This window comes from Protomyctophum parallelum (assembly GCF_964188405.1).
Source record: "Protomyctophum parallelum genome assembly, chromosome: 4".
In the NCBI taxonomy this organism is placed as follows: domain Eukaryota; kingdom Metazoa; phylum Chordata; class Actinopteri; order Myctophiformes; family Myctophidae; genus Protomyctophum; species Protomyctophum parallelum.
This window is the reverse complement of record NC_139700.1, coordinates 43,610,857-43,630,853: the sequence shown is the minus strand read 5'-3', so window position 1 is coordinate 43,630,853 and position 19,997 is coordinate 43,610,857. Positions and strand designations below refer to the sequence as shown.

General features: G+C 42.8%; 1 protein-coding gene across 5 annotated transcripts in view; it reads left to right on the top strand.

The window, feature by feature from the left end:
* Positions 1-19,997, top strand: part of ptprz1a (protein tyrosine phosphatase receptor type Z1a) — a 94,873-nt gene that overhangs the window by 53,150 nt on the left and 21,726 nt on the right. For all 5 annotated transcript variants that reach the window (XM_083763926.1, XM_083763927.1, XM_083763925.1 and 2 more), the window contains exons 4-12: positions 3,392-3,543; positions 4,010-4,105; positions 6,371-6,437; positions 7,749-7,906; positions 10,576-10,726; positions 15,100-15,290; positions 16,508-16,634; positions 18,742-18,782; positions 18,907-19,570. In XM_083763926.1, coding sequence (XP_083620052.1) covers positions 3,392-3,543; positions 4,010-4,105; positions 6,371-6,437; positions 7,749-7,906; positions 10,576-10,726; positions 15,100-15,290; positions 16,508-16,634; positions 18,742-18,782; positions 18,907-19,570 — 1,647 coding nt within the window. The remainder of the gene's footprint in view (positions 1-3,391; positions 3,544-4,009; positions 4,106-6,370; positions 6,438-7,748; positions 7,907-10,575; positions 10,727-15,099; positions 15,291-16,507; positions 16,635-18,741; positions 18,783-18,906; positions 19,571-19,997) is intronic.

The window sequence follows — 19,997 nt, the reverse complement described above, 5'->3', positions numbered from 1 at the left end:
TTTGCTTTCATATGCTGTATCACACCCGATTCAAGTCTTCTTCAATAAAATGCTACGAGCGAAGACCATATACCATCGCGGGCCACAGAATTACGCACCACGCATTCAACTCATTACTCATTTCAAATATAATATAATTATAATTAAAATTAAAATATAATTTTACTGCTGTTTTTCAATAGAAACAAATTATTTTGAGGCATAAAGGTGACAGCATGCAGTGCAATAGGAATAATTAAGCCAAATGTGACTAAGTCATGTCATGTCTTCTATGGTGCCAGCCTGAAGAAATGTAATACCACGATCCCCAAAGTGCGCATTCCGTATGTGACATCAGCTGACTGGTAAAGAGAATAGTACGGACATGTTGATTGGGTACGTCTCAAACACTCCTTAAACACTCCCATGACTAATTCAAGGCCGTTTTGCGCAATCCACAGGGTGTCGAAAGCGCTTCATGCCCAAAATTGCTATATGACATTCCACACGCCCCCAGCTCATAAAACTGTAATATTATATGTAATATTATATGACTTGCATAATCGAGCCCTATGTGTGGAGCCTCATCAATCATAATTGTCTGGTGTTCAGTGGTTCCTTAACAATTTTCTCTTAACGGTTCAGATTCCGTAACGGTTCCTTTTAACGATTCCTGTAGGCGGTTCAAAAGAAACCTTATACAGGACTGTAACTCTTGAGAGAGTACAAACAGATCCTTGAAATTTAAAACAAGTTTGAGAACCACTTGGTATAGTAATTGTATAGCACCAGCTCTGACAGTGTGATAAAAACTTGATCTCGGAAACTGTTCCAAATGTGATGGATCCGATTCCAGTTCCTCAATGTTGGATCTGGTTCCTCTGATTCCTCTGGTTCCAGATCCCTAACGTACGGTACAAAGGTGCTTCATAATAACACTTTTGGTGTAAGTGATGCTGCGTTCACAACACACAAGTTATGACAATCTACAAAATAAAAATACCCAAACATGGCAAGCTACCAGTGTTGGGACCGTTACTTTTAAAAAGTAACTAGTTACAGTTACTAGTTACATCATTTCAAAAGTAACTTAGTTACTTTACTGTTACTAAAACCAAAAAGTAAAGCGTTACTTTGAAAAGTAACTTTTTCGTTACTTTTCGGCTCTGCTCGCCGGTGCCGGTTCCAGCGAGCCGCCCCGCATCCAAAACACTTGGTGGAGAAAATATGCTATTTCCGTGCTCAGACCCAGGGACACGGGGACACAGCCAGCCAGCCAGGGACACACATAGTTGTCTATAATAGGAGTGGACCACTCAAAAAGAAAAACAGGCTCCCACTTCCAGGCCATTCATTCATGCCTTCAGTTCAGTACAGTGATAATAGGGGGACTGGTGGTGATTTTGATGATGCTATGTAGGCCTATCAATACATATTTATAGCAAACAACTAAATACAAGTAGGCTACAACCAACACAACATGAGGGTTCCATGCAGTTCCACTGCTCCAGTGAATGTTGTATACTGTGCAGATAGGCTGAGATAGCTCATAGCTGCTCTTATTGGTGGTGGTGGCAATACTAATTTGAGTCTGGATTTATAAACAAAGTAAGACCAAAACCAGAATTAATATTTGATAATCAAACACACACGCGCAAAGTCTCTTTCAGTATCTGTCTGTCTCTCTCTCGCTCAAAAGTAGCTATAGGCTACGCACACTGTCTCACACACACACACACACGCGCAGCCTCTTTCAGTGTCTGTCTGTTCACAAGGTTCACTGCATTTAGATGAAAATGGTAGAGGGTTTAATTGAACATTGGTTAATGGCAAAAATACTGTGTTGCTGCTAATTTGAACACAGCACGATATATTTTAAAATTATGAACATTGACACTCTTTTCTCTCTTCGTGACTGTCACTTCACCAGGCAATTATTGTTTTTTATACTTGATTGCGTGCCAGTTTCACATACAGCAAAAATATAACGGATCTACAAGCTCACAAAACGTCAGGCTTTAAGTCCTGTTGGTCTCATTCAATTTGCCCATCACTCTCATTAAACAGGCATGAAACCCAAGGCCGATTTTGTAGTTGTCAATGCTTGCACGCTGGCACATGTAAATGGAACACAGCACACCCAATATTATTTTATTTATCATTTTACTAGCCTGCCTGAATGCTAAACCTGAACAGGAAAACAACCTACAAACTCAGATTAGGGTTTTATGTATGCCCCTGTACGTGTCTGGTGCATGTTGCTAATGAACAGCAAACACCATACATGTATAGGGTATGCGCGTGACATCATCGTACCTGGAAGTTATGCAGGAACGCCCACTGGCAAAAAACTACTTTCTGGCCCATTCATCCAAATAGAAAAGTCCTGTATGATTGCATTAAACAATGTTAACCGTCTTCCTGCCATTGCCGAAGCCCTTCGGCAATCAAAGCCTCAATTTGATAATACACCTTGCTGCCATTGCCGTAGCCCTTCGGCAATTATACTTTTATAGTGCATATGATCGATCGAGCCATAATGCTACTCACGTTAGCCGGTTAGCTAGCATTGTTGTTAGCACTGCACTGGATCGTTCAGATTAGATCGCGGTCGCCATAAGAATCCATTCTATCCGTTTCTTTCAATCGCCTGTATCTCCTATTCCTTGTCCCAGATGGCATTTTTGGTCAAAACAGCGTTTCTTTGACGGCACAGAGCCGACGTTGTGGAGTGCTATATGTACCGGCAATGATTCGATTATGTAAACAAAGGTTGTCTTGGCAACGTAAAGCTGGCAGGGATAAGCTCACTTCCGGTTGAGGCAAAATGTGGCTTTTCAAAATAAGAGCTCAAATTAAAAAAATGCTGGCATGAATTAGGTCCTAATTTCTCAATAAATGGCAGCAGTAAAAGGGTTAAACTTACCGACATTGCAGCTGAACGAAAAGCTTGAATGATCCTCTTTCTATCCTCAAAGTTTTTGTTTCATGAACATCCACCATAGAAACGTTATGAGCTACTTTCTGTCAAGAAATGTCCTGCATTTGATTATTTGTGTGTCAGAGTTTGGAAGTGCTTGTTTCAATAACGCAACATTTTGCTGCGTCCTGCATTATGTGACATTTAGAAACAGGTGATACTCAGGACGGTTGAGTGATTTCCAAAGACCGCTTCCAAACTCCAACACTCCATGCTGCTCAATGTGTTGCCACTCAGTCTAGATGAGGGGGCCGTGTCCTGATGGGAAAATCATGCATGTGCATACTCTCTATAGTAGAGTGTAGACTGTAGCTATGGCATACTACTACTATACATGTGTCACGTTGTATAGCTATGGCATTATTATACTACTACTGTACATACTGTATGTGTATCATTCAGATGCATCGTCTTTTTCCCCCCCTCTCTCAGTGGCTGTGAATTTACATGGAGATTTCTTCATCAGCGGAGGGGGTCTCAGGTCAAAGTTCAAGGTGGCTCGTATTGCCTTCCACTGGGGTCACTGCAACGCCTCCTCCGACGGCTCCGAACACAGCCTGGACGGAGTCAAGTACCCTCTGGAGGTAATGGAGCCGCTGCCTCATCCATAATGACCTTTCATATGAGCCTCGGGTTTAAAGTATGGCTTATAGGTGCCTTCAGGTCGGTGAGACAATCCCAAATGTCATGATTGAGATACGATTTCTGAAGAACAAGGTCTGTCCTTGTTTTTGTAAGTATAGCTGTGCTGATGAGAACGCCCAGCTTGGATGTAAGTAACAGCAAACCAAGAGGATTTGGATCTGCCGTCACACCACAGTACCCACGCCCTTTCCGATTTAGTGCAGCGCAACAATTGGCTGAATGTGATTCCAAAATACAAGCTTTAGTGATGATATCGCCATTCAAAAGGGAGATGTTCCAGTCATAACAAAACCTTCCCAGACCCTCACGTTTTATGTGAGGATTCTGGGCAGAGACTATAGGACATGGTGATTCATATCATGGAGATGTGAGACTCTACTAACTGTAATCTTTCCTCTTTTACAGATGCAAATCTATTGTTATGAAGCACATCAATTTAACTCCTTGGATGAGGCCATCAAGGAAGGAGGCAGGATCACAGCGCTTGCCGTGTTGTTTGAGGTATGTGTGTCTGTGTGTGTGTGTGTGTGTGTGTGTGTGTGTGTGTGTGTGTGTGTGTGTGTGTGTGTGTGTGTGTGTGTGTGTGTGTGTGTGTGTGTGTGTGTGCGCGCATGTGCGTGCACACGTGCGTGCGTGCATGTGTGTGTAAGTGTGCAAGCGTGCAAGTATAGATATAGGTATTATGGCAATACAAAATTGCAGTCAATTTGTTTTAATAATAACTAATTTTAAGTTAGCCATACATCCTCACAAGTATGATAAATAATACCACACCAACACACTTGGTGTGTGTGTGTGTGTCTGCACATTTGTGTGTGAGTAGGCGATGAGCGAGTGAGAGTTTTATTCAAATCATGGGTCAGGGTCAAGAGCTAACTGTTTTTGAAAGTTATTTGTCTTTAAGCCATAATGACTTGCTTTTTGGTGAACTTTGTGCATTTAGTGTGGTTGCCTCTGGCAAAGGCCGGCATGTTGAAACCCACAGAAGTGTTCTGAATCTATAAACCTGTGGGAGTGTCTTGCCATCTTTACTATCCCTATATTTCTGGTTTTATTACTTACACTTGCATTTCTGGAGTCATCACAGGGATTGTAATGATGGGAACTCAAGCAGATGCTACACATGCAAATTATGTATGTGTACTTTAGCAGGATTGGGTGGAGAGGGTGTCACAGATGACTGTGTCATACAGGTATGCAGGTATATGTAAAGACTGCAGACATGCGAGTGTGTTCAACATGTGCACACATGATCACCATGTTGTGCACACATGTACGTCGTCATGGCAAGCTTCAGCATGGACAGTCTGTGATTTTTTTATCTGTGAAAAGTTAGGAATTAGAACTTTTGCTGACAGGTTATAGCCTGCCATGGTACTGTGCAGTGTGCACACAGCCAAAGGCAGTTTTGTCTGTATAATTATTATCTAATGATGCATGTGAGAACAACTCTTTGATTATTTGGTTTATATAAAAAAAATTAAGGCGGACGAATTCTAAAGATGCGTTCAGACTTGAATTTAATTGACTTGAATTCGGTTCAACCCGTTTGTACTGCGCCAGGTCACGCTGCACCCGTTTGCGGCGCTCGCGCAACATCTCGTCTTTGCATTGACTTTGTATGTAATCACGTCGCTCTAACCATCCAAGTCTGAACGCACCTATATATATATATATATATATATATATATATATATATATATATGCATACACATATATGTATATATATAATGTGTGTCATTTATTTTCTTCTTTTTAATCGATTAAAATAAATTACCTTCACTGGTCATATTTAATCACTGATTGATGGTCAACTTAATGTAGTCTTCACAATAAAAATGATAAAAGTATAGCATGCACCACCTCCACTCTGCAGTAATCAGATGCAGGACAAACATGGTCACATTGTCAGACGTCCTCCCACTATGTTTACTGCAAAGGTTCTTCTGGCAATAAACATGCGGGAGCAAGTCTAAAAGTGTGCTGGGAGTCTGGGACTGCAGACTGACAATAACACCATAACTATACTTAAACACTATATTACTTAGTTTAGATCTGTGTATGACAACTCTGTTGTGAATTTGTCATTTCTACATTAAATTGCAATGCATTCTCGACACAATGCATTGTGAGCTTTTTATAGCGTTAACATCACGTACTATTTGTACGTCTCTAAATGTTTTGATGAATTGAACAAGGTGTACCCTCTTGTAAACAAGTGTAATGCTTTATTGGGTCGTCCACTCACAGTTAACAGTCTTTGTATTGAGTTGTGCTTGAATTGTAGTGTAATTCTGCAAACTGTTAATTAATATTTCAATCAATCAATCAATCAATCAAGGTAAATACACAATCAAAACCTCTACCAAAAGTGTCATGGCGCTTGAACTTGCAGCCTCCCACTCTGTGGGGAGTGAAGAGAAGTAACTGCATCGTTGATCAAAGATCAATTTGCAAACTGTATGTTTTATGAGACATTTAATTGTGAACATAAAGCTACACTATGTAACTTTCCTCTTCTACTGTACCCCAGATATGAAAATGTTTTCCTGTTCAAGTGCTGGCCTTTTTACCATTGAGCTGAGCCTGCCTGCTCTACCATACAGATTAGACAACATTACATTTTATGCATACAAAAGTTAGATAGTGAGGCTTTAAGGTGGTGAATTTGGTGGAGTTTCAGATGTAAAGAGAGAGGCCACCAAGGCCCTTTTGAGAAGAATGTCATCAATTCATGAATAACTTGTGCCTTTACTCTCCTCACAGGCGAGCATTGGAGACAATGAGAACTACGTGGCCCTTATAGACGCCATCAATAGTGTCAGCAGATACGGTACGTCGGCCCCTTTATTCAAACCGTATTTCAACATGTATCGTGGAAAAATATTCAATTGCATTCAACTAACTTGTTTAGAAAAGTGCCTTGTGATATATATTTTTGATGATGTGATGTTCTTTATTTTCAGAATTTTTGTGTCTCACTTTCTCCTCTTTTCCCTGTTTGCCTTTTCATGTGTTTGTCTCCTTTGACTTAAAGGCGTAGTAATTTACCATGTGTTTATGTTTACATAATGATAATACATTATTACCCATCATTTTCGTCTATTCCGTCTCGAAGCAGTCATCAGCCACTGGAGTAGTGTCAGTGGTGGAAAAAGTACTCAATTGTTTTACTTAAGAAAAAGTACCAATACTGCAGAACTACTTCGTTACAAGTAAAAGAACGGAATTGTCGCGTTGTGACGCATTGTGAGCTTGTAGATCGGCTATTTTCAAATAGGGTTGAAGTGGTTAATGTATGTATGAAGTATTGGAAATTGGAAATACTCAATTAAAGTACAAATACCTCAAAATTGTACTTAAGTACAGTACTCAAGTAAAAGTACTAAGTTACTTTCCACCACTGGCGTAGTGTAGTGGTGTTTCTGTAGGTACACAGCACCAGTCCACCACACTACTTCAGTGACTACTGCTATAGACAGAAATTATGGGTAAAAAGATGTCTCTCTGCAGCATAGATTCTGTTCTGACGTGGATCAACTTTTAACGCTGGTTTTATATATTTCACATCAATATTTGGCTGCCAATACCAATATGTATGACACCTGGATTTACCCACGGAATATAGGTTATATAATGTCATATCCAGACAGACAGACAGACAGACAGACAGACATAAATATACTTTCTGTCAGTGGGCACAGCTGTCCTGTGCTCTCATTGGCTGTTGTACGGAACTTCTCGGGGTGCCGTCGCATCCCGTTCTTAATTACTGTCCAGTTGGCCAGAGAGTCAAATATCAAACCTGCTATATATTCAGAAACACTCGGGGAGGCATCAGCGAGCTGCCGACAAAAAAGCTCCCCGACAGCATAATCGGAGCAAATATCGTGCAGTGTGTAGGGGCCATAACTGACTCACTCCAGACTTAGGCAAGTCACATATTTCCTGTCACTCTTGAGATAGGCTAGGCCATAATACTACTGGGGCGGGATGGGAACAGCCGACAGCATAATCTGTTCAATTAGGATAGGTTATTTTACCAGAGGTGGCCAGTGTCATTTAAGCAAACATAATAATCTCCCTAAAAAAATGACTTTATGACATTATTTTAAGAAGGTGACAATACTATGTTTCTCTCCAGGTAAGAGTTCAGAGGTGGCACCGTTCACACTGCAGGGTCTGCTGCCAAACTCCACCAACAAATACTTTGTGTACAACGGCTCGTTGACCAGCCCGCCCTGCACCGAGACTGTGGAATGGTTCGTCTTCAAGGAGCCCGTGGCCATCTCTAACACACAGGTGTGTGTGTGTGTGTGTGTGTGCGTGTGCGTGCGCGTGCGCGTGCGTGCGTGCATGCGTGCGTGCGTGAGTGAGTGAGTGTAATATTGTATAGGTTGATATGGTTTAATAAGGGCTCAGCTGGGTGAGGCTGAAAACTGAATTTCCCCATTGTATGAAATTGGTCTAATTAGATATGATCAGAATCAATTTTATTTGATGTGTAAAGTGAGTGAAATCATTATTCTTTTTTTTTCAAGGAGATAAAGGGAGAGCAAGGATGAGCAAGGATGAAAATAAATCAAACGGCTAAGAGAAACATAGGATATTATTATTATATTAATCAAAGATTGCGATTATACCGTGTCATTTACAAATTCTCTTTTAAATGCAAATTAGCCTTCCTAGCAAAGGTTAGGATTAGTCTAATCAGTGTGATTGACAAGAGCAGGGATGTGCAGAGTGTGTTAGAGGGGCAGGGGCTAAAATCCCGTAAGAGGGCACTTGGGGCGAAAATAGCAGATCTACAAATTATCTTGAGAGCTTGTAGATCAGATATTTTCGGGGCGCAATCCAGCACTCTTTAGCTGCGGCGTCACGACATGGATTTCTAAACAAATGTGTTCAATGCAAAATACTGTGTTCAAGTTCGGGAGACATTGGAAAAAAAGCAATTCTCCTAAATGCTGCCTTCCGCTCTGACGGGTTGTGAGCTTGTAGATCTGCTATTTTCAGCATGCAACCAAGTGTAAAACGACTTGTCTTTTACTTATACTGGATCTCTTGTCCACTAGTCCATTCCTAACATTTTAGTCTAGTTACTTATTTGTTGAGGAAATTGTCAATATATTTAGTCGTAGTTGAGTCATCGTAGCTTAATTTTCATTTAGATACCATTTAGTTTTCGTCAGTGAAAAAAGGTAGTCAACGAACATTTTTCACCATAGTTTTAGTCGACAAAATCAACACTGCTCCCGAGCAGGTTGGAGTTCAGTGTCTTGCTCAAGGACACTTCAGCACACAGCACGAGGAGAAGATCCGAGGATTGAACCGGAAACGTTGCGATTAAAAAAGACAACTAACTGTACCTCCTGATACACTGCTGCCCCAGTGTGTTGAATGGATGTATTTCCAAAAGCTGAATGTTTGCTTGTGTGTGTGTGTGTGTGCGTGCGCACACGCATGAGCATGTGTATGTGTGCAGCACGTGCATGTGTGTGTATACGTGTGTGTGTAAATAGGAGGCCCTCTCCATTCATTTCCTGTCTGATGACAGCTGTCTTTTTAAAGAGTGAATGTCCTGGGTGGGATCCTAACATACGGTTGATCTATTGTACACAAGGCAAAAGGGCCTGTTGCATAAGACAGCTTTAACAAGCCTGCGCATGACTGCGGCTTTATGTGTAGACGCTTCTGTCGCTGCCGTTGCGAAGTCCTTTTGTCGACAAAGTCCTTTAAGGCTTTGCGCTTTTTTCTTTGTGCACGTGCGTCTGTGCGTGACCGCGTGTTTTAATGTTTTATTTAATGACCGCCTGAATATACCTGTCAATCACGAGGTGCCCTCGGGGGCGACGTGTATTGACATGTTTGGGATGTTTGCCTGTTGACAGCCTGTTGTCTGTGTGTGGGGACGCGTCGCCTCGCCCACCCATTCTATCTCACAGAGGTTCCTGTCTGCCTCTGGTGTGATAGTATATATGTGGAATGTTATGTTGTTTTTCATAGATTATTATTTATTTCTTCTGAAACAACTGACCTTGACTAAATATTGTAAACCCCATATACTTTGTTGACCATACTTAATCCCCTTTTTTCCCCCACCCCGCTACACCTAATCATTTCGGTGAAAATGGCAGATCTACAAGCTTGTAGATCTGCTTCGTTTGCTGAATGTTTGCCTAACATGCCCTCAACACATTTGAGGCTAGGGTTCAATGAATATATATTATTAGGCCTATCCAATGAATTTGAAACATTTTAAATCTGATATCAGTGACTGATGTGATGTTATAGAAATCTTTTTTGTCGATTTGCGTTGAACGGTTTGTTTAACGTAGTAATTAAATTATACAGAGTACTATAACTTGTGAAAGCCTATTCCACTCATTTGCATCATGCTTCCTGTGCCGAACAGATTACTACCGGTATGTTATTTTCAAACAAATGTGTCCTGACTGGTTTACATTCCAGTTCTGCAATTTGGCTGCCAAAGCATAATTGTTGAAAGTCACGGCTCGTGACAATGACCCTCAGTAGCAGAGCTTGTTTTTTTTTGTTGAACCAATATTTTATTTAACATTTCTTTTCTTGAATTCTACCCCCAACATAACATTTAGACTATGTTTTAAGCATTTGTAGCATTTTATAGTCTAAATGTATGGCATAGATTAATATAATTATCAAAATAATAATATACTGATTATTTCATTGTTTTAGGTCATCACATAATGTGTTCATTATACTATATTGAAGATCTATATATAGTGCTCTATACATGGTCCTCAACTTTTTCCTCCTTTCTCTCCTTTACCTCCTCTGCGCTGAATGTCTACCATATGCTGAAAATAGACCCCCTACAAACTTGAAAATACGCTATTTTCACTGAATGTTCACCCCCAGAATATAGGGAGTGGATGATAGGCTGCATGTGGTTAAGGCTAATTGGTGTGGTGTTTCTGATGGCCTTCCAGCTGGAGATGTTCTGCGAGGTGATGACCATGCAGCAGGCCGGCTACGTGATGCTAATGGACTACCTGCAGAACAACTTCAGGGAGCAGCAGGACCAGTTCATGGGCCAGGTCTTCTCCTCCTACACCGGCACCGAGGAGGTCCTCACGCCAGGTACATACTGTATACTACGCAGTAAGACAAACGCAACTACAACATAATTACAAACCATACTGGGCGGCTGTGGCTAAGAAGGTAGAGCAGGTCGTCCAATGATCCCTGGGTCGGCGGATCGAATCCCGGCTCCTCCTGTCCACATGTCGAAGTGTCCTCGGGCAAGACACTGAACCCTACATTGCCTCCAATGAGTTGGTTGGTGATGGGCTTGCCGCCATTGGTGTGTGATTGTGGGAAGTGAGGACACTGGCGTCGACTGTTCGCCGCTTCACGCTTTGAGCACTTGGAAAAGCTCTTTAAAAATGCAATTCATTATTACTGATACTGCAATCTGAGAATCCCAGTCTGTCTTGAGAGACTACTGATACTGAGACATGGATGGATGGACGCACGCACGTGCACACACACACATGCACACACACACACACACACACACACACACACACACACACACACACACACACACACACACACACACACACACACACACACACACACACACACACACACCAATAGATGGCTATAGCCTCTTGCAGCCACATCATAATAAGATTTACATCAGCACTCGGTCTGACTGAGTTAACATACATTATGTAGCGTATTCTATCAATGTCAATTATTATTATGTCTACAGTCTACTGTACTTTTTGTGAATAATATATCCCCCAGGCTGGCAATTTGTGCATGCGTGCGTGAGTGTGCACATGTGCGAGCGAGCGTGCTTGTCCAGTACCTCCACCCCAAGCAACACACACTGTACAGTAGCTTACTGTATGCAATATTATAAACACAGACATCCGGCTGTGAGATAACCTTTGTTTGAACTTGCATTGAGCCCCTTGTTGACGCGTTCTTGACACCTCTGTGCAACAAACTAGTGTAGTGATGTGCTGTTTTTATTCCATTTTTCAGTTTAGAACCATAGCCACATGAAAGCATTTTTTTTAGTAGCTAAAAACAAACTTTCCACCGTCCCTCAACTACTACAGAAGTTGCAGCTGCCAAATTTTTGGGGATTTTGTGCATTTTCTGTTGCTGCCGCAGGCTCTGAAATAGTCTTCCAATCCACATTAATTCCCATCCAACCATTGACAATTTTGAATAAAATGTCTCTTCAAACAGTCTGAGGTTTCCCCATGGTTTATGTTTGTCAAGACCACTCATCATTATTTTTTATTGTCGTCGTGCTGTGTTTTAATGTTGAGTTTTATTATGTTTCTTCTTTTTATTTAGCCACTGCTGATGTGTTTTCCATTTTACTCTAGCTATATCGGATTTAAAATCCCCCCCCCCCCTATTTGGTCCTATCACCTATCTGGTCACCATCTGTGTCAACTTATTTTGTTTTAAAATGTGTTAAATAATGGTGACTTGACTTGACCTGAATCGGGAACCATTGGTTACTTGGCCTCTTAGAAAAGCTAATTAGAAAAATGTACTGTAGCTACTATAGCTACTAATCCCACATATAGACTGACACTGGTAAACAACACAACATGTGTTATTTAACCAATCAGTGATTGCTTACGTCATCTGAAACCTCCCATCCAGCCCGGTTCTTCAGATCATCATCGAGGCGTGATTCAGTGCTGTTAAGTTTGGTTCACAACCGAACCGGGCTGAGGTGGAAACACCAGTTCTCCACTGCGCCAAACAGAACCTTACCACTCTCAAAACCCTAATGGAAAGGCCCAATGACTTACTTACTTACAGTCCAGAATGTCTAAATGGATCCCAGAGAAGTGGATCACAGATGAAGGGAGGACAATAGACCTTGACTGACCTAAATCAGATCGACTTGTCGAGCAATTGATTTTGTCACTGTAGTACACTGGTCCCATGTTCAATTAGTGATGACATGTTATTGAGCCATTTGCGTCCGTGCGTGCGTGTGTGCGCTTTCGTTTCATGTCACCGGAGACATTTAATTGCCCGCTAGTCCTAAAAGCACAAATTCCATTCATTGAGGTTTCATTGCGGTTTTGTTATCCCACAACATAAATTAAGTTGGTTTTGTCGACACCAACACCATCCTTGATGTGATACTTTCAGTATAGCCTACTTTAATCACTTTTCAATGTTAAAACCACACATCTCTAAATCAATGACTGATCTAAGTAGAGACAACAGGGACCACAGCTTACATCAGTCAGTGACTAATCTTTTGTTACAGTGGATGGAAGAACATTCAAAGTAATGTAACGGCTCCATGATTTCTCTTATAAAAGCTATCTTGAATAGGCTCTATTACATAGCAGCCATATTGGAAATAAATTGGGCCTCTCAATTACTTGCGTGGTTACCAATGATTTTAAGGCTCTGTTCCATTTTGTGTAGCACAGACATTTTTCGTGTAGCGCAAACATTTTAATTTCAAGGACCCCTATAACCTATAATAAGTGTACATGTGAGCCAACCTATCTGCACCTCGACGTCTTGTTTGACCAGAATGGAATGGCTAGGGCCTAAATGTGTAATTGTTAAGACATGTGAAGGAAGTAAGGAAGAGGCCCAATTTCCTTCCAATACAGCTGCTGTGCATAAAGGCCTATTCAGTCCAGCTGTTTGTCAAGTGCTTTATGTGCAAGAGGTGATTACACTGTTCTCCCCTGCCCCCTTGTGGTGGAAGCTAGGCAGCACTATTTCTGTTATTTAGATCAGAGCTAAATTAACACTTTTACAGTGTAAAGTGAACCCGTCGTCAAGTTGTAGGGGTTTTGTTCCCTTGTCAATGTGTTCAAGTAATTCACCAGGCAGGCGCCTTCCATATTTAAGTATTATGTATTTATTCTGTCAACTGTCAAAGTAAAACACATTCACACCACATTTTCATTTTCATCTATCAGACCTTTAAGTGGTAAAGACCCCCCCCCCCCCCCCCCCCTATTGTATTTTCTTTTTTTCCTCTTCAATCGAACCGTGCTTCAGTGCTTAGCCACTTCTACAAAGAGGATAAGTCAAGTCAGTGAGGGTTTAACACAGATAGCAGCCATACAGTGGGACACATACAGTACAAGTGTAAATCCCTGTCTATTGTCTAGAAATCTCTAATCTGTTCAAATCCCTGACTCTCAGTGTGTCTATGATCGGCATGCATTATAACAGCATGCCTCTAAATATAATCCCAGGGTTTTGAACTCCTCACCCCTGGGACTGTCCCGCTCGTGACATTTTAAGTTGACGATTAATTGTCACGCAATTTTGTTTGGCATTTCACATTGGAATGTGTAAATAAATACAAATCCCCTTGTAGTCACAGAGGGAGCATAAGAGGAGATGAACTGGCGGTGACAGTCCCCTAGCCACGCCCTGAAGAAGGCACTGCTTCCCCCTTTTTTAAACTAGCTCCTCGCCACTCGCCCTACACACTTCCACTCGGTACTTTGAGCATAGATATATTATAAATAATAGAGACGGCACCGGAATCCCCCTCCCATCCACTTGCATCGCGTCTCGGTTATTTATATATCTATGCTCAAACCGAGTGGAATTGTGTAGGGCGAGTCGCGAGGAGCTAGTTTAAAAAAGGGCCACAGTGTGTCCAAACCGGTCTGCTTTTGGTGGCTTTTTTTGAGTGGTTGCAGCCACTCCAAGGAACGGCAATGTCCGTCCCTTCCTATGTCCATCCCGATGTATGTATGTCCTAGGGTGTTTAGGGTACCAACAGGAGGCGCTGTTGCACCACTCACTTCAGACAGGTCTGATTTTTATACTTTACATACAGTATGTGATGATAGCCCTGTCTAGTTATTAATAAAGGCTTTTTTAATCTTTAATCCTTGCTCAAGAGTGTGCTTGAAGCCTGTTAGTCCCTCTTCACTATAAACTAGTTTTAACTTCGAGCACCTCATGCACATGCACATGCACATGCACATGCACATGCACATGCACATGCACATGCACATGCACATGCACATGCACATGCACATGCACATGCACAAGGACTGGAGTCATCACCTCAGCAGCACTCAGCTTGCCTCTGATTCACAAATCATATTAAAAAAAAAATATATATATATATATATATATATATATATTTTTAACGACCCCAGTTTGATATATCCAACATTTGATATGATTTGTATCTCTGGGACCCTAAACGAAACATCCCCAGAGTTCATTTAACACCAACAATAATTTCCCAGTTCCCACTGACTACATTCCTACATTTTTTTTTAATTAATTGGTTACTTTATTAACAGTTTACAAAAAAGTACAGAGGTACAGTTATACCATAATTTTAAAAGGATAACACAAATTAGTGGTAGTGTATGTTAAGGGTGGTCACCAGCAACATTTGTTAATATCGCGTAATGAGCAGGGCTTAGGTGACTAGTTTGTTTTGAGAGGTCTTTTTCTTTCTCTTTCAGTCTGCAGTTCGGAACCAGAAAATATCCAGGCTTTCCCCCATAACCGGACCGCCCTGTTGGTGGTGTGGGAGCGACCCCGGGCTGTGTACGACTCTGTCATAGAGAAGTACTCGGTCAGCTACCAGGTGGTCTCCCAGGGTACCGTGGAGCCTGCCATCTTCCAGTACCTGACCGACGGGGACCAGGACGTGGTAAGGAGGGGAGGTAGCAGCAGTGTTGTTTTTGTCACCTGGAATGTTTTAGTCAACTAAATATCATGATATTTTAGTAGACTAAATCAACAGTTGATTTAGTCGAACAAAATGTGTTTTGGTGGGCCTGGATGCCGTCGTAATAACTAAAACTAAGACGAAAAATGTCCGTCCACTACCTTTTTTCACTGAGGAAAACTAAATGGAAACTAAATGAAAACTAAGCTATGATGACTAAAACTAAGACTAAATGTATTGACTATTTCAACAAACAAATAAAAACGACTAAAATGTTAGGAAGGGACTAGTGGACAAGAGATCCAGTACAAGTCATTTTAGACTTGGTTGCATGCTGAAAATAGCCGATCTACAAGCTCACAACGCGTCGCACTGCGTTGATCGGCTATTTTCGGCTATTTTCAACAAGTGTAAAATCAGCCATCACTGACTGACTGTGTGTCCGTCCAACAGTCCCGTCGCGTGACCTTGTCCTCAGCAGACAACTGGTTGTAATGTACGGTATATGGCACGCCACTCTGGAGACTGGAGAGACGGCTCGTCAGATATTTCCTAAAACAGGAAAACTGTGAGGAGCCCCTACTGGGAGGACATAGAGCCCAGAGCCATCTAATAGAAGAGTTACGATATTGAGGGGGCAGAAACCGAGCGCTCGAGCGCTGTTCATGCAGCCCGGAGAGGGACCAGCTGAAATACATTGTTTTCAACGAGGGCGGCGCAAATAAGAGCAATAAAGTATTGTACAGTAACAAGTGAAGTCTCTGTAATGTCTATGTTGTACGATTATTACAAAACAATCTAAAATAAAGGGATTTAAGATCATTAAAGCTGGGCTGTTGCCTCAGTCCAATGCATTTCTGCCTACTTCCGGTCCAGGACTTGTCCCTATTTGTTGTCCCATTCTCAATAGAAGCCTATGTAGGAGAGCAGCCATTGGACTGGCCCCATGAATGAAGTGAACGGAGTTTGCGTAACTCTTATCTTACTCTATGGCTCTGGTAGATCAACAACACCCTCCCTGCTGACAGGCTCCGCCCCCAGGCCCCAGCCCGTAGGATTACATCATGCAATGACAATTATCACCCTCCCCGGCCGAGTCCCCGCCCGGCTTCCCTCCCCCGACACTCTACAAAGCCGCACGATGTTATTATTAATGTTATATAATGTTATACTAATATGAATCCCTTCCTCGTCACCAGGGTGCGATCCTCCAGGACATGTTGGCCAACACCAGCTACAAGGTCCAGGTGGTGGCTGTGTGTGCCAACGGTCTGTACGGACGCGTAAGCGATCAAGTGGCCGTCGACATGCCCCTCCACGACCCCGGTAAGAGCGTCCGTGGTGGCGGTGGCCCTTCCCGTCTCTACGGAGACCCAGCTTAGAGATGTGCATACTCCTCCTCCTCCTCCTCCTCCTCTTCTTCCTCACAGGTTTCATATACTGAAGTGCGTTCTTCGTAGGCTGACCCCCCATGCGTAGGTCTATCGTACATAAAAGCAAAAGCAGTAGCACTTAGCAAGTTAGCACCAGTTAGCTTCTGAAATATTTACGGTATACTATATATAGCATGAGCAGAGTCACTGGCTAAAATGGAATGGTATGCTATACACCCCTAAGGAAAGGGCTGAATGAAATTAAATAATTCTAAGATTCTAATGACTGTTACCCTCGTGTTGTTACTATTTTACAACATAATTTCCTTTTTTTTATATATATACACAAATGTTTTCCAACCTCCAGCACTTTATGGAATCTACTATGAATGTTACAATGTTTAGAATTAAATCGTGTGTGTATGTGTCTCTCTGACCTCCCCTGACCTGACCTATGACCTTCCCGTCTTTTCTCTGGGGTGTCCTGTGAGCATGTTGTCACACACATGCGGCTCTCTCTCTCTCTCTCTCTCCTTTCCACGGTTTCTCACGGTTCTATGTGTTTCTCTGTACTCTATTCAAATGTGCTTTCCTCTATAGTTCTAAAGATGATGAAAGAGAAAACATGTTTGGTTTGGGGTGTCATTGGGGACATTTCCTGTGTCCCACACCATGTCACAAAGAAAAAGACAAAAGCCTTTTTTTTTTTAAACGGCGTCCCTCCCTTTCCACACCTGTCACACAAAGTAAGAGAGTGTTTGCATGCGTGCGTGTGTGCAGCATCTTGTGAAACATTGGGATTGGAAATGGCACTTTGTATTTCATGAACTGAAAGTTGATAATAAAGTAACAAGCCTTGCTTTAAAACAAACAAAACAAATGCTCTGCATCATATTTCAGTGTCAGCTTGCATGGATGAGAGCGGTAGTTGTGCAACGTTGGGTTGTTTTTCTGCATGACGTACAGTACGTGTGACCTTAGTATATATATATATATATATATATATATATATATATATTATACTACTGTAGAGACAACATAAGAGTCACTTCATTGTGGGACATTCATTCCTCCGTTCATTCATTCACTCACTCGTTCATTAAACTCACCACCTCATGCTTCATAAACCAGTGTGATCTGGTTTCCATGATGTGTGACTTGGCCTCGACCAGGTAAGAGCCACGCTACCATTTTGTCCCAAATTGCCTGTGTGTGTGTGTGTGTGTGTGTGTGTGTGTGTGTGTGTGTGTGTGTGTGTGTGTGTGTGTGTGTGTGTGTGTGTGTGTGTGTGTGTGTGTGTGTGTGTGTGTGTGTGTGTGTGTGTGTGTGTGTGTGTGTGTGTGTGTGTGTGTGTGTGTGTGTGTGTGTGTGTGTGTGTGTGTGTGTGTGTGTGTGTGTGTGTGTGTGTGTGTGTGTGTGTGTGTGTGTGTGTGTGTGTGTGTGTGTGTGCGTGCGTGCGTGTGTGTGTGTGTGGCGTGCGTGCGTGTTATGGCTCTGTGTCTCTGCTTGAGTTTGGGGTTGGGTGCATGAGCTGCATGAGACCTAATAGCATTAACACGTGCATGCATATATGTATGTGATTATTACTAACCAAAAATGTCCTTTTGGTGGTGTCGGGAAATCTTTCCTCATTTTTTTCCACTTTCTCAACCTGTCAGTTTCACCCCCTTGATATGAACTAAATAAGTTCATATAATGAATAATATCATTCATAATAATGGGTTTTGATCAAGTTCATCTTTGTCACAGAATGGACTAGAGATGTGCAGTGATTTTCAAATGTCCAGAAACACAGAATGTGTACTTAATTTAAACGATTTCTTTGCGTGTGACTCAACCTCTCCATTTTGTTTTTACCTCTGTTGGAATGGTTCTTGCTGTAACAATTATAACTTGCAATAACTGTTATTGTCAGTTAATTGTAACTCCTACTGATGGTATATTACAAGTTCTACTAATTCCATTGTGTTCCAAACCTCATATATATCACAACATTCTAAAGTGTTGCGTAAGCATTCTAATATTGTGCATCTAATGTTCCAAAATGTGCTTGTTTCCAGAAATTGCACTGGATCCAGATTCAAATGAATTTGAGTCAGAGGTAAGTCACTTACTAGGCGTGATACTGTACTGTACATTGTTTACAGTAGTAATGAACCTGATTTTCAGTTTAGTGTGGGTTTCTTTTTTGCAGTTTGTATTTATTAAATGTATTTTGCCCACAGGATGACTATGAACCAGATCCGACATGGAATGAACCGGCCGATCAAGACTGGACTTCAAGCCCCCTGACGACGACCACGACTACCGGCCCACCCAGTCTAACGTGGCCTGGTGTCAGAGCCAGAACAGAGGCAGGCTCAGCAGTCAGGGCTCAGGCTCACACCACCGTGAAGCATCACACTACTGCTAGAGCACCAGTAGGGGTCAGTGTCTCACCAGGAAGCAGAGTTAGAGAACGCAGCAAGGGCTCCACCACCACCACCACCACCATTACTTCAAGCACTGCTCCATTGTACAGCATCGCGGCCACTGAGGGTTTATTTAGTGGTAACGGCACTCCCACGATCCACACCACATCGGTGCTCGCTCCCATAATATACACGTCTACAGCACTCCCGGAGATCCCTCGTGCTGCTGCCGGTGACATCGGCGGCACAACTTTGTCCGTTCAGACTAGGGCCAATAATGGAGAAGTGACGCGTCCCATTACTGATACCGACAACAGGCGAAGTGAGTCCACCGACACAGAGCCTCTTCCAGAACGAGGCACAGTGGGAACAATCCCGTTTCATGCCCCGAGTCCTAGCATGCCGGTGTTCTCGTCCACAACTACCTCGGCCCCGTTCGGCGGCATCCACTCGCAGACTACTCAGCCGGTGTTGAATGGTGAGAGCCCCTCTGTCCTCCCCTCCTCGTCCTCCTCTGCCTCCCCTGTGTGTGACACTCCAGACCCTGCCCACCTCCCCAGTGCCGCCCCCAGTCCCTCTGCCTGCCTGCATGCCCGTCCCTCCTCCTCCTCGTCCACACTGTTGTCTGCGATCTCCTCTGCGGGAGATCCACCGCATGCCGCCGCTGCCTTGCTGCCGGTGGCGTCTAGCGACCGCCCACCGCTCCTCCTGGCTGTCTCTCCCACCCCCACGTCCGTCCCCGCCTCTGGCACGTCGCCCACCCTGTCTCGCTCCCGCTCCTCCTCCTCACACCCTGTACCCTCCATGTCTGATCGGGAGACTGCCCCCGTCTCCCGCGGTGCTGGGTATAACGATGATAGTGATGGTGATTTGTTGTCAGGGTCCTCGTCCGGTGCGGCTTCTGG